Source organism: Rhopalosiphum padi, chromosome 3 (genome assembly GCF_020882245.1).
Source record: "Rhopalosiphum padi isolate XX-2018 chromosome 3, ASM2088224v1, whole genome shotgun sequence".
NCBI lineage: Eukaryota > Metazoa > Arthropoda > Insecta > Hemiptera > Aphididae > Rhopalosiphum > Rhopalosiphum padi.
In genome coordinates this window covers 47,170,282-47,186,454 of record NC_083599.1, presented here as the reverse complement: position 1 = coordinate 47,186,454, position 16,173 = coordinate 47,170,282, and the positions used below count along the sequence as shown (strand labels likewise).

The window sequence follows — 16,173 nt, the reverse complement described above, 5'->3', positions numbered from 1 at the left end:
TTTTATTGTATATAATTGAAAAAGATTATTAAAAAATTCATATGCCTATTAATATAATAAAAACAGTAAAATATTTTAGACAATTTTACTATATGTAGGAAATGTCAGTAAATATTTGATGACAATTTCAAATATTGTTCATATTCGAATTATACTTGCAAAAAATAACAAAATCGATTTTATCGAGTACTAATTGTACGTACAAATTTCAATTTTTCCTTAATTTTGTTTTGTTTCAAAAAATTTTTACTTTTAAACTTCCCCCTACACCAAAAAAAAAAAATAATAAGAACTAGATCAAATTTCCTATTAGAGGTCACCAGACAAAATAAAACATTTGACACATGTTAATTGTTATTATAAAATCAATATATTTATTTCTCCGCTTAGAATATAAAATAATTTCTTATTAACGTATAGGAGTTAGGAATACGAATTTTAATTACAAAAAAAAAAGAAAATGAAATATAAAATACTATTGCCAAAATAGAAACTTAGGTTCATAAATTCAAATAGAATAGATAATGAAATTTTGATTTTCAATCGAAACAGCAGTAGCAGCCGGTAAACGGACAGTTTGTACTATCTATTGTTTAAGTTGCATATCGCGGACACTTTGTACGGTGATAAAAAATTGATAGAAATCGATCGCGGACACTTTGTACGGTGATAATAAATTGGTAAAATTCGATCGCGGACGTTTTGTATGATGTGTAAACGGTGGTGTTTTTATTTTGCATGTGTTTTCATATTTTGGATAAAATGCATATTATTGCATTTATTGAATAAAATGAATATTATTGCGAAAAAAGCATGTTTAGTATATTTCGTAATTAATATTTATTATTTAATACTAATATTACGTATTTAATTCTAGCACCGCTGATTAAAGTATAAAACTTGGTTTTTTTGTTAAATATAATTTTTCAAACATAAAATTAAAAATATTTCCACTATTGAATGTGAATTATAAATTTTATTTCTAAATTATAATTATAATAATAATCTTAATAATATTAAGACAAACAGCCAATCACTGATGTATTTCAATAAATAAATATTTTTTTTTGTAATTATATTTTTGTGTTTATCTTATAACAATTTAAATGCATATTTTTTGTATATTTTGGTAAATAAAATGCATATTTTACAATTTTTTATTGCATACAAATCCTAGCCCTGATTATTATTATTATTATCTATGTATGTTAACATTGTTAACTACCTGTGTTTTGTAATAACAAATTATGTCTAACATTTTATATCTCAACATTTTTTTTTACCTGTAATAGTACAAACTGTCCGTGGTTTTCATTTTTTCCGGGTGACCGTACAAAGTGTCCTACAACCGTATAGCAGCTGAGTCCGTTCGAAAATTGATAAGACTGTAAGAGTAAATAGAGAAAATATACATAGTAATATATAAATTTCTCCAGTGTCTGACCATAAATATTTCATTTTTTTTTAATAATTAAAAACAATATTTTTATTGTGTTTCACAAGATATATAAACCGGAATCTTTTGTGTAAATACTTTATCTTCATATTTTCCTTGTATTATTATATTATTATAAATAAAATATTATAATATTCTAGTTAGATAATGTCGTAGCACGTAATTTTTATATTTTACATTTCTGCATACACGTATCAGTTACTGACATTGTATTTGTATACGTTCGAACAACGCGTCACCGCTCTAAGGCTCAAAGAGACATCTTCTGTTGTCGAGGAATTCTCGATAAGTCATCAAAATGTATGAATCAATAATGAGTATATAGCATCAGAAAGGGTGTTTTATCAGACGATAAAACATGAACAATTATTTTAACTGTAATCATAAGTTATATCATATAGTTTCGTAATATACCATATGTGGTGTACTCGGCACGTGCGCCTATCGGTTGTTTTATATAATAATTTATTATATTATGCGCATTGTGCATATTAATATATTATGTATAATCTAAAGTAATAATGATAATTAAAAGTATGTATAAATATAATATGTAATATTCGTATGGCTGTATATAATATAATATGCATTGATACTGTTGTCTTTTTACGTATCTACAATATATATATACAATGTATAGAAAAATTAAACTATTGTGCCATCTATTATGTACTTAATATTAGAGTTTTTAAGTCTAGGGCTTTCATATCCTAAGGATTTTTCTTAACTGCGCAAAAATACAATAAATCATATATCTTAAAGTATAAAGTAGATATATTATTATATAATCAAGTGATTAGGTATTGTGTAAATTGTAAAAAAGATACCGGAGCCCTCCCGCGCGCATTATACGCACCAATCTATCTGTAGTTACTTGTTGGTGACTAGTTTGTTCATTAGAATTTAGAAAGTATAAGTACTATTTTAAAATTAAAATTCAAGAGGAAGATAAAAATCAAAGCTTGCAGATGGTGAGATGATTCAAATTAAACTCCAGAACAAACTGAAATATATTATTTTAGATTTATATGTTTTATAATATTTATAAATAATACAATTGACAAAATGAAACCATTTTTTTTTGTAAAAAAAAAAACAATCCTGGATAAATTAACAGGTATAAATGAATAATTTTGGTCATTTTTATTATTGGGAAAATATTTTCGAGTAATTAATATCATATTGAACTTTTTGTAAAATAGCATCGAACGATGAAAATGTTACAGTAATAGGTTATAGTGTTATAGGTATATACGTATATAAATATCATAATTCATAATATAACAAAAGAATACGTATATATTTTTGAATTTCGTTTGATAATATCTTACAAAAATGCCATTATTTCTCCTTCGTATTTATTATTTATCTTAAAACGTGTTTAAAATATAACATTAATCAATAATTAATACATCAACATTGCACAATTTCATTTTTATTCTGTGGAATTTCGTTACATTGCTTTGCATACCTTTATTAGGTACCTACATGAAGACAAGGGTATCAGTTTGATGATGATAATACAACGGTATTCTAATAATTATAGCGATGACATACTGAATAATATTTTTTTTTACAATTTAATTATATCTCAATATTATCCGGAGAATATTCATTCATTTTAAGTACATTATAATAAAAACAATTACATGATATTTTATTACCAAAACCGAAACTTTAGTCAATACCTTTACCGACAACTTACTGTTAAAACTTAAAAGTACTAGATTTTTAAAGTTTTAAAATGTTATACTTGATGTATATAATGTTAAGCATGGTAGATGACCATGATTGACCATGATTGTTTTTGCATTATTCTTTTACTTAACTTATCGCAAAATATCGTGAATCGTTTAGTTTGCGCATCAACATATCAAATAATATATGGGTATAAAAAATACCTACTGAAAAGTTCATAATTTGTACATTACTTATTAAAAGGAGTGAAAACTTTTAATACTAAATTGTGGTTGAATTTGAAAATTCAATATTTGTTATTGAAATTCACACTTTATAAGTACATTATATATCATACATTCATACAATTTATATACATCGTATATAATTAAATAAATTGGATTATTAAATTTAACTTTAATAGTTATAATTGTAATATATTTACATAGTATGATAAAAATATATGTTTGGGTCGGTCATAATTATATGTTTAATTTTTTTTTTATAATACACGTGTAGTAAAATAAGTATAAATTCATATTTTTTAAACAGAATTATTTAGGTAGGTATTATACAATATTTTAAAATTTAATATTATAACCTTTAAATTTTAAACTAAAAATTATTTAAAAAAACTTATGCTTTAGGGTACTCCTGATCTCTTTCAGTTCTATTGTTAAATATGTTAATGCGCAAATTATGAACGACAATTTGACGTAAAGTATAAACATGCGAAGCTTAAATTCCACAAATTCCAAAAATGGAACAAGCAGCGCGCAACTACTTTAAAAAACAGGTCGAAATGAACAATACTACAATAGTGATGTACTGATGTGCAATGTGCAAACAATGTATAATAAATAGTGGATACTATTATTTACTGTAATGTATAATATACTTTTTAAAGTTTTTAAAATAAGTATAGTTAAATAAAAATTATTTAATTGAATATATTTTCCAATAAGTATTTCAATACTAAGACATTAAAAAATTATTTAAAAAATCTTTAAATTTTATTGATTTTCTATATAGATTTACGACTTATGTTAGCTTTTTATTTTTAAGTATAAATAATAATATTTACCTTATTTAAAAAATAAATACAAATAAAGTATTTAAATAGATACATAACAGCTGTAGGTAATAATATTAAATAATAAGTATCATTGTGACTGTAACAAGTAATGTATAATGTACTATTCAATTATTATGAACAGCCGGAGGTAGTCCTAGGTCAAATATTAGGCGCCTATATTTATTGAATAACAGATAATAAAATGTTTAATATTAATTAATATTATCTAAGTAGTTGTTTGTTACAATTTAATAACTGGTATGAACATTATGAACTATGAAATAAATACTAAATATTGTTGTTTTGATTATTCTTTAATGATGAGTAAATATAATAAGCAAATCGAAATACAAATATTACTTTAAACTAATTACATAAGGTTATTTTTTATTAATATGTACATATGAACATTTTGAATTGTATATAATAATGTGTCAATGTAAAACTATTTTTTTTAACACATATTCAAAAAAATATTTATTCATATTATTGGCACCTTTTAGATTCTGATCGGACGAAGGAGGAATGTACCAATTTCTTTTTTTTTTGTGAGACAAGTTTTCCAAAATAGCGATAAATTTTGATATATTGGTATATAACACGACCCCTTAAAAAAATTGCATTTGCTACGATAAGACGTTTAGTTTGTTTATCACACCAGGAAAGATATATAACAAAAAAACATTCATCAATAAAAGACTAATGTAGATAATAGATTATACTAATAAAGCCATTGCTGTTATGGCGTTACGTGACAATAATGAAATAAACTAAAATATATGGTCGTGTGTATTTACTGTAAAATAGAATTTATTAAACTTTTGATTACAATTTACTTTCTGACAATTCCGAGGATCAATGATTCATCGGTATATCGATAATTGATTTATTTAAAATGTTTCATTCAATTGAACGATTTGGTCGTTCTGTCTAGAAGTCCGAGTTGTTATTATTGCAATAACAGGCCTTTGACTTCATCCCGGATTCAGAATGAGTTCTACTACGTTGTGTATTTGAGACACCGTTATCCTGGTACCGTCCGCAAGAGCTTCGCCCCGTCGTATTAGGTTCCATCTCGTATGGACGGACATTGGGTGGACGGATGGTTGACGGACGAACGTTGGGTGGGCGGACGGAGTTCGAACGATCTGCCGGCGAACAGGTAGACATCGACCAATCGGCCTGCGGACAAGTGGTGGTCGATCGATCAGGACGTATACAAGTCGAAGAGGCTAGCGGATGTGCAAAGGACGAACGATCGTTCCGATGATCGGCCTGTGAAAATGTGGCATTCGATCGATCGGGACGTGAAAAGGCCGAACGATCGGTTGGTGGACCGGTGGAGGACGAACAATTAGCTGGAGCACGTGTACAGCTCGAGCGATTGGCCGGTTCACAGTTAGAATTTGAACGATCCGCTCGCGGACAGTTGGAGGTTGAACGGTCGGCTGGGGCACGTGTACAGTTTGAACGATCAGACCGCGGACAGTTAGAATTTGAACGATCAGACCGCGGACAGCTGGAGGTTGAACGGTCGGCTGGGGCACGCGTACAGCTGGAGCGATCGGCCGGTTCACAGTTAGAATTTGAGCGATCAACCCTCGGACAGTTGGAGGTTGAACGGTCGGCTGGGGCACGCGTATAGCTCGAGCGATCGGCCGGTTCACAGTTAGAATTTGAGCGATCAGCCCGCGGACAGTTGGAGGTTGAACGGTCGGCTGGGGCACGTGTATAGCTTGAGCGATCGGCTGGTGGACAGGTGGAGGTTGAACGGTTGGCCGGGGCGCGTGCACAGCTTGAACGTTCCGGCGGCGGACAGTTAGATGTCGAGCGATCTGCCGGTGGACAGTTGGAGGTTGAACGGTCGGCTGGGGCACGTGTACAATTCGAGCGATCGGCTGGGGGACAATTAGATGTCGAGCGATCTGCCGGTGGACAAGTAGAGTTCGATCGATCGACTGGGGCGCATATACAGTTTGAACGATCGGCCGGCAGGCAGATGGAGATGGAACGATCGGCCGGGGCGCGTGTATGATGACTTGAACGGTCTGTGGTGTTGCAGGTTCGTCGCCTTTTCTCCGTCGGGACGTCATGCCCGTCCAAATTAGTCTGCTGACTCGAATCCTGCTTGCACATTTCGCTTGTCATCACCGTCCCGAAGTTGATGATAATCTGCGACAGTTGCCGGTCTTCCGGATCGCAGTCTGTCTGTGGTTGCGGCGCACGCTGATGCTCGTTCCGGTGACGGTGCTGAGAATGTTGCGGTCCGCCGTTGTTCGGCACGCACACCTGTTCCGTCGGCTGTATACATTCCTGTCGGGGTTTCGATCGGTTGGAAGAGCGGTTTTTGCCGGAGCAGCCCGATGCCGGTGTCTGTTCGCACGGATCACGCTGTTTGCAGTCGTTTGGACTTTTAGCTTCGGCGCACGGATTGTTCCCGCGGTGTGGACGCACGTCGCTCACTTTGATCCATTCCGGGGTCGGTTGCGATTTTAGGAAATCACATATACTCGTTTCGGGTTTTTCTGCATGCCCGCCGCACGCATTTCGCGGCCGAGGCGTGGCGACCGGCTTTTCCTCGCATTTCGATATCAGTTGGCAACAGCATCGGTCCGACTTGCACGCGTCGTTCTGACTCATCGTTGGAATAATGTCGGCTGTAGAAAAATATTTATGTTCGTGGCGTCAGTGTTTCACTTTTAAATTTCGTTTTTATTAATAATTATATAATTTCGACTGTTTATCTATGAATAGAGTATTACTTAAGTAATTTTCTAATCATACCAAGACAATATTAAATTTGTATTTTTGTTATTAGGATATATAAAAATTTAACTGTGTTGCCAAGAGATTGCCACCCAATAACAACATATTATAATTACCTATATAATATATAAACTAGAGTTCATCAGAACAACATCATAATTTTGTGAATATATGGACATGTGATCAAAAACAATATTTTACTCTTGTAAGCTATTAGTATAACTTTTTTTTATATTTAATTATATATGACTGTGAATAATAAAAATAATAAATGTTGGCATTTTTAGTAGTTTTCTGTGTTAATGAAAAATTTGAAACTGAATCAAAAATCAAAAATTTAATGCAAGGCTCCTTATAAGTTGTTCTTAAATAATAAAAAAAAAATTTGAACCTAAAACCAAATTAATTATATTTTTATAAGCATTTGAAGTTAGGTTTTTTTTTATTTAAAAACGGCGAAAATTTACTAATGGGGTCATGTATACAAAATTTTATAAATCAAGAGTACCTATTATAATAAATAATAAGAGTTTAATAAATCATAAGCCCTGACATATTAGTTTTTTAAATAAAAAATCAATTAAAATATAATAGTTAAAATATTTTAGAGTTATGAGAACATGATGCAAATTTACTTTGGACTTACCATGTGTTATTGACTATTGTTAATGTTTTATATGTGTACCTACTACCATTTTTCCTACGGCTACAAATACTATTCTAATAATTATTTTTCTAAAATGTTTATTTTTATGTATTACTTTCCAAAATTTTGTCCATCGGTTTTAACCGATTATTTTACACTGTTGTTGCAACAGGTCTGCCGTACGGCTGGGCTGACGTCGACTACCACGGGCGTCCTCACGTTGGATAGTCATCGTTTCTGTTTTATATATACATAGTACATAGGTCCTATAGTGATCACAGGGTAGAGCCAGTGCTGATTTCGAATTCGAACACCGGCACACCGCGATCTGTCGGTAATGGATAGTCGTCAATGATAATATTTAGGATAATGTATACCTGTTATTTATTTCCTTCAATTTATATTTCGATTTTTGAATACCCTTAAAAGAAGATAGCTGAGTTGGAGTAAGTGTGTATCCTATATATTTATTTTTTATTTATTTATTTGGAGTTTCACGTTTCCATTTATAAACTCTAAATTTATTCAATAGTTTTTCTAAATGCATACATCTTTTTTTTATTTAAAATTGTCGGGTATTAACAATTTAGAGGACGCCAAATTTTATTTGAACCTAAATTTGTGTTTCAATTTGTACTCCTATAAATTAAATTATATTATATACTCAAATAATTTCTTATTTTAAAAGACAATGTTTTCTGATATTCAGACTGAAAATTTGTGGACACTGACCGACAAGACTTCTCCAGAACTCTGCAGTTATAAAATAATAAAAACTAAATTTAAATACCTGGAAATACATGCGTTTTTTCCAGCAAATAAAACTATTGCTCTTTCTAATAATTTAATATTTAATGGAAATGTAATACAATATGATAATGTTTAAAATCATGCTTAACCTCATTGCCATAAACATAATAATATAACTCTGAATCGGATGTTATGACAATTTTTTTTTCTATAGCTATTTTATATTTGGTAATATTTTCATATTTTAAACAAAAATATGTTATACCATATTCGTTACCAAACTTGCTCCAAGTAATAGGTAAATCAACATTTTGATATTTTAATAATTCATAAAAAGTATTTACTATTTTCTGAAAGTTAAATTAATTAATATATACATATTAAAATGCTTATGAGTTATTATTTAGATTTATAAATTAATTTATAAATTCATATGTAACTATGTAAGTACTTCATTTTCAATTATTGTAGATGAGTATAATTGTACATTTGCAAAATTATTTTGAGGCCATATTAATTCTTTCCAACATTTTACATTTGGACTAACTTCCACGGAAATATTAGTAATAGAAGATGGTAGAACAATAGGTCTTAAATTAGGCTTTTTACAATTTTGAAAATTCTAAATATAAGATTGTAAAGTATATGTATTGTATTGTACCTATGTATTCATTTATTTATTTAAATAATGGTTTTATTTCTCACCGTTTCAATATCATTATAGTTATTCCAAAAGTTATAAATATGAATTATATCATCAGTTGTAAAATGTAGCTCACACAAATGTGTAGGTTTATTTGTTATTTTTTTTATTAATTTTATTAATAAATTCCAACCAACTTTTACGTAGCAAATAATTTTTAGGTAATTTAAATAAGGAATATTCAATTGTTTTATCGCCCTTTCGGCTTAAACAATTAAGTATAGCATAAGTATTAACCATATTAAAAAAAATTAATAAAACAAAATTGGATACTTAAAAATGTGTATTTATTATAAACAACAAAATGCATAAATAAAAACAAGATATAAAATATTATGTTTACAATATACATACAACATATAGAAGTAAGAAATTATAAATAATCTAATTATATAAATTTAAATATTGAAGAAATTGTTTTTTAGTCTATTGATAAGCTCAACTAATAGATTAGATAATAGATTTTTAGTCTACGATATATTTTAATAAGTAATATCAAAACAGCAGTGTTTAACATTAAAATAAAATTATATTAATGTAAAAAAAATATATTTTACCATTTTTCTTCATAATTCTCCATAATTACTATATCTACAATCTAACAAAATATACTTTAATCTATTTATACTATATTCTATATTTACATTATCTAAAATTAAAAGGGATTTTTCCTTATTCATTCTTAAATTAAAACTTATCTAGGTTATTAATTATTCTATTTACATTATTTAAACAACTAAATCTTATTTTTGAAATAGTAAAAATTAAATGATTCCAATAATTAATTTTAATTGAATATTTATCATGAGATAGATTATTATTAAAAATTATTATTCCCCAAACTTAAATCACTAGAAACTATGCTATTATGTAATAAATGTGCTTTCCAAAGGCATGCCCATTATCACATTGTATAGCATACATTTCTTCATATAGCTCAAGAAGAATAAACTCAAAATCTACACTAGAATATTTCGTTATATCTTTGATGAGCCAGGGGAGGTAGAGATTTTCAAATTTTGAATTAACGAATTTATACCATAACGGTTTATTTACCATAATGGTACATTTTACAAAAGTATCGTTTTTTTTTTGTACAATTTTCGCATAACACATTTATACTACAATTTTCACAACTCGACCGAATTAAATTATCAAAATTTCTAAATAATGAACCATAAAAAAAAAATTAGTTATTTTTTTATATTTGATTAAGACTATAAAAGTACTTACGTGAGTTGAGATCCATAATATTATAATTGAAAATAAGTCTTGGATTAGGTAAGCTTATATGATTCGGCGAGAAATCTTGGAACACACTTCGGAATATCCTTATAAAATGTAGTATGTTTATATCGGGTTTAGATAAAAAAAAATATATATTTTCTTACCTCATGCTTTTCTAAATCTTCCACCATCTCTGATATGTTTAGCTGCAATGCTGCATATAATTGTAGCTCACTTATGAAATTTTAGACGGTGATACCAATAACATGTGTTGAAATGAAAACGTTAATATTTGTCACGTGGTTAGTCATTTCTTCAAGCGTATTACTGTTCAACTGTCGGCGGCTCGATGCAAGTGCACAACGAAAAATAAACGCTGGCCTCCGCGACCCGTTTATGATGTGTGGCGAATTCTGTCGCTCAAATCGGACGGCAACGACGGCGAAGTGTTTAATTTTGAATTATTATTTTATCATTTTAATTTTTTGTATGATGTATTAGTTCTTTAATTTTTTTAATCGCACTCCTGTGCTAAACCACAGAATTATTTATTATTATTATTTATTTATTATTCTGTGGCTAAACTACTACGAGCTGCCACTACAATGACCAATATCATTATAATTAGCAATTTCAGAGTTGAGATACAGAGACTGATCAAAATCCGATCAGGGACGCTAAAATGCTAGAAAATATAAAAATAATTATCGCATTTATTAAAATTAAATATTTTAAATATTAATATAATTACAATATTAAAATAATTTAAATCATAACACTTATAATAATAACAGTTTTAAAAAATAGAACGACGCTTTTGAGAATCGTCAACCATTTTTTGATAATTATATGAATAAAAACAGACCACAAAATAATAATTATTCACAAACAACCAATAATAATAACGAAATATGTTTGTTTTATGTATTTCCATATTGCATAATATATTAACATTATTAACCATTAACCTATATAATATTATAATATAATATATATTATATTTATATACATATTAATATTAATGAATATTATTATTTATTATACATTATTATAATATACACACGCACCATGCACGGGACATTACGGTTGTAGTGTAGAACTAGTCTAGACTATGCGTAAAAAAATACTAACTAAATAATAATTAGTCGCCCATATAATGATTATAGACTCTCTTCTAATCAGAATAATCTTACTAGTTTTAAGAGTCCTCTTGTTAATGTTTTAATGATTCACGAACAACAAAATATTTATTTTGCCGCTAAATGGATACGATATTTCCTAAAGTTATAACAAAATTAAATAATATCGGCTAGGCTAGGCAATACGCAATCGTCGGAAAATGAAAGCGTGCCTGCACGAGCCACGACAACATAATATATAATAATGAGGTCGGTGAACCAGATTACCGTTGAAATGCCACGAATCGTAATTAACAGTTGAGACTGTTTTAGTTTTTAAACATTTCAAATCACATTATTATACACAAATAGACAAACATAACATATGTAAATCATAGGTATTAAGTACTCGTGTGTAAATCGGTCAATGCTGTAAATATATTTAAGGAAATAAAATCAATAATAGAAGCCTGTAAAAGTGTAAATGTATGGTTGTATGCATATGCTGGTTGATAATCGGTAATCGGTATACCCATTCGATATTAGTAGGTACCTAATAATAAATAGTCGAAAAACCGTACACAATACCCAATGGCCAATAGGTATTCAATAAATATTATGATTTATTATTATATAATTGATTAATTACTAATTAGTAAGGTTTTAAACTTTCGACATGGCAACTAATTATTTTCAATGGCTAGGTACAGTCCGAATACTCAACTTCTTCGCCAACGACCATACCACGTTGAATACACCAGTTCTCGTCCGATCACTGAAGTTAAGCAACGTCGGGCGTAGTTAGTACTTGGATGGGTGACCGCTTGGGAACACTACGTGCCGTTGGCATTTTTTTTATTTTAAATGCCTACTCAATCAAATAACAATATTTAATATTTTTATGTATGTAAATCTCATTACTATGACGTAAGAAACGATTTAATAAAGTGGTGTAAAATATTTTTATCTGATACTATTTTTTTTTTGTTTCAAATCAATTTTAATCAATTTATTTTAATTTTTTTAAAACTTTAATTTATATTTTATACTTATTAATTATTATATTGTGTTTGTTAAACACCTCGGATTTTAAATTAACCCAATTTTTCCGAGCAAAATATTTTACAGATCGATTATAAACTATTGTGGTTTGGAATTATTTTATTTATTTAATCGCTTACAAAAATTTAATTTACCTATACAAGAAATATCTGTTATCAAATCGAAAACTTATTCTTGAAGTTGGATAAATTATTTTCATGATTGTTAACATTTTTTTCATTCATTATTATTAACCTCCTATTTTCAAAAATATAAACGAGCATATAATATTATATAAATATATTTAGGTGTATAACTTAATATAATGACATGACACTTATACAATATAATAGGTAAAATGTGGGTGATACCTTCTGAGGCCTAAGGGGCTATGGAACAAATTATTTGAGCACTCCTTAACTTTACACCTAATGTATGCCTATATAGCCAATGATGAGTACTGGATGTCTGGATATCTATAGATATATATTATAGAAAGTAACATTTTCTCAGATTGAATTTTTCGGAATTGAGAATTCGGACATCATACTATATATATACATGTTATATATAAGTACAGTTAGGATGTTGATGACCTAAAAAACAAACAAAAATGCAAAAATGCCCTAAAAACTTCAAAAAATGAACTTAAAAAATGATCTAAAAAATCGAATTAAATAAGTGAAAAAAATTTATTTATAAATAATAATTTTTATTATAGATACGGGTGTGATAATAAGGTTAGGTTATTTAAAATAAGAATTATAATATTAATAAACAATAATATACATTTATTCTATACAATTTATAAATATAATACTCGATAAGCGTGTATGATCGGTGTATGTCTGAAAGAGCATTTGTTTTATCAATGTATAACACTCAAACAATAAATCTTATCGCCTTATTGGTACGCGACAAATTTAATTACAATTTAAACCCCACAATTATTTTTTTGAACAATACACAAATTTTCTTTAAAATCTAAAATTTGAGAAAAATACCCCCACATTGTTACAAAAACTACAAAAAATGACCCAAAACATGAAAAATCACTTAAAAATGTTGAAAAATGACGTTAAAAAACAAAATAAAATTAAAATAATCTGAAACAAATTTTCAGCTAAGATAGCATTGTATAGACTATAGAGTCAAAGGAAAAAATGCAAAAGTCATCAACATCCTATTATCCTAACTCTATATGACTATATATAAGGTTTTATTTTATTTATAATTCTAATACATTTTATAATGAATAAGTTGCTAATAATGTGATGAATGGTGATCTTTATTATAAATTAACTATAAAGATAATCTTGCAGACCTTAACGATAAAAAATTTAAATTATTCAATAAGTTAGGTTTTTTCCTATAGTATTATTTAAATATTTTTTTTTGTTTATATTAAATTGTTCTAAAAAAAAAAAAAAAACAATAATAATGGAAATCTTTAACCAAAAGTAATAAATAAATAAATACAAATATAAAAACTGATGAAGGTAAGTAGTAACTATTGCTGCTGAATCAAAAGTATCTGTGTTGTCACATAATATTATTTAAGACTACAATTTAAAAATGCCTAAAAAATTCTGGTCAGGAATTTATTAAACGTATAAGCCTATATAAATTATTCCCAAAAAGTCATAATAACTACATAATAATATAATATAATAATAATTGATTTAATTTCGCCGTTTAAATGTAATTTGACTCACCATGAGTACATCGAATAAATAATTTTATATAATTTCCGGCCTAACACACTGTAAACAGCGTAGCCCAATTTACCGATAAGTATATGTATATTAAAATTTATTATATCTTCAAAGTCAAAATAAAAACATAATATTGGTACGATGACACATTTTGAACTTGTTCACTATATCCGGAGAAGAACCTCGAGTTAAGCAAGTACCAGAAATTAAAAGCCAAAAGAATATCGCAATGAGACAAATAAAAAAAGATCCATACAGATATACAGATACCGATGGGTCATGATGAACTGGAGTGATCAATTTAGCAAATTAACATCGTCATGTGTACTGTAAAATCGAATGTATTAATTTTGATTAAATAGTGTTTATATTTCTTCACTTTTCGACGGCTCGTAGACCCCTTTATAATAAAGATTTTTTTCTGGGATGACGATGGCAGTATTGATGTTTTCCTGTTGCAATATTCTAGAGCTTCGAGTGGCAGTTGCAACCACACGTTGACTTATTAACTACAGATTCGGGACGGGCTGCCGGACAGGTGGAGGTTGATCGATTGGCTGGTGGGCAGGTGGAGGTAGGTCGATTGGTTGGCGCAGCGTTGGAGGTTGACTGATTGGACGATGGAAAGTTGGACGTTGGCCGATTGGTTTTTGCACAGGTGGAAGTCGACTGATTGGTTGGCGGACAGGTGGACATTGAATGATCTTTCGGTGGGCAAATAGAGGTTGGCCGATTAGTTGGTGGACCGGTGGAGGTTTGCCTATTATTGGTCGATGGACAGTTGGACGTCGGCCGATTGGTTTGTGGATAGGTGGAGGTCGACTGATCTGGTGTTGGGCAGACGGAAGTCGACCGATTGACTGGTGGGCAAACGGAGGTCGGCCGATTGGTTGACGGATACGTAGCGCTTGGTCGATCGACCGGTGGACTGGTGGTGGTCTGACATACTCGGTTCTTTTCCATCGGAACGGTCACGTCTTTAACTTCCGGATCGGTCTGTTGACACGAGTCTCGCTTGCACGCCCCATTGGTTACGACCGTTCCGAAGTTAATGATGATCTGCGACGATTGCATGTCTTCCGGGACAGTATTTCCTTTCCGTTCATCAGACGTAGGTTTCGTTGAACACTGCTCATCCCGGGGATGTTGTTGCGGGCGCGTATCATTCACTTTGATCCAGTCTGGGATCGGTTGCGATTTTAAGAAATCACAAAGGCTCATTTGGGTGTGTTTGCCGCAGTCACTATTTCGCGGTTTCGGTGTCGTCTTTGCGACGATCGGTTTTTCCTCGCATTTCGCTATTAGCTTGCAACAGCATCGGACAGACATGCAGGGCTGCTCGTTTGTATCGTTTTGTCTCATCGTTATTCGTTCGTTATACTTGTTTAGGGCTTTAGTGTTATACGGTTAAATTTTGTTCGATTATTTATGTAATATCAGTTTTAGCAATTTAGTTGTTTTTTTAAATATTATATAATATATTATATTCCCAGAAACAAACTATTGTTTTTTTCTACGATTACAACAACTCGACGTTACTAAGATAATTGTGTGGCACAAATAACAATATGATAATATAATATCTCCTTCATCCCAACCCAAAATTGAAACATGCTCAAAATAGTTTGCATTGCTTACGTTTATAATCCACTATATTATATAGGTACTAACTTGTCAACATTTTTTTGTGGGTATAATATAATTTATAGTGCTTATACTGTAAGCATATACCTTATACAGTTATACATTTAGACGACGAGTTAACGAAAAAAAATATTACGGTCAATTGTGATTCATTGTCATTGCCGGATTGCCCCTTATATATCAACTGTTAGCTCAATTTATTTAATTATTTTATCAATATGTTTAGTGTTTTCAATAACCGAGTGGCTTACCTTGAACCATTTTTGGAAAAGAGGAGGGTTGAAACTTGAAATAATAAATGTATTACTCTGAAACTAGTAAAGTCAAATAACAACCCTAGTAATTGAATATTAAA

At 29.7% G+C, this 16,173-nt stretch overlaps 2 protein-coding genes, 1 long non-coding RNA gene and 1 other non-coding gene across 4 annotated transcripts; 1 reads left to right on the top strand and 3 right to left on the bottom strand.

Moving 5' to 3' along the window:
• Positions 1-5,440: 5,440 nt before the first annotated feature.
• LOC132925142 (uncharacterized) lies at positions 5,441-6,848 on the bottom strand. The gene is made up of 2 exons (XM_060989563.1): positions 6,394-6,848; positions 5,441-6,332 (listed from the first exon to the last, which is right to left on the bottom strand). Exons 1-2 carry the CDS (start codon positions 6,846-6,848, stop codon positions 5,441-5,443), a joined length of 1,347 nt encoding a protein of 448 aa, XP_060845546.1.
• Positions 6,849-9,663: 2,815 nt separating this feature from the next.
• Positions 9,664-11,046, bottom strand: LOC132926924 (uncharacterized). Its single transcript, XR_009661558.1, has 3 exons — positions 10,465-11,046; positions 10,307-10,404; positions 9,664-10,236 (listed from the first exon to the last, which is right to left on the bottom strand). It is a non-coding gene; the product is annotated as an uncharacterized LOC132926924 (long non-coding RNA).
• Positions 11,047-12,148: 1,102 nt separating this feature from the next.
• On the top strand, positions 12,149-12,267 carry LOC132928124 (5S ribosomal RNA). The gene has a single exon (XR_009661996.1). It is a non-coding gene; the product is annotated as a 5S ribosomal RNA (ribosomal RNA).
• A 2,372-nt stretch (positions 12,268-14,639) lies between these two features.
• Positions 14,640-15,536, bottom strand: LOC132925140 (salivary glue protein Sgs-3-like). Its single transcript, XM_060989562.1, has one exon. It carries the CDS (start codon positions 15,534-15,536, stop codon positions 14,640-14,642), a length of 897 nt encoding a protein of 298 aa, XP_060845545.1.
• Positions 15,537-16,173: the final 637 nt, after the last annotated feature.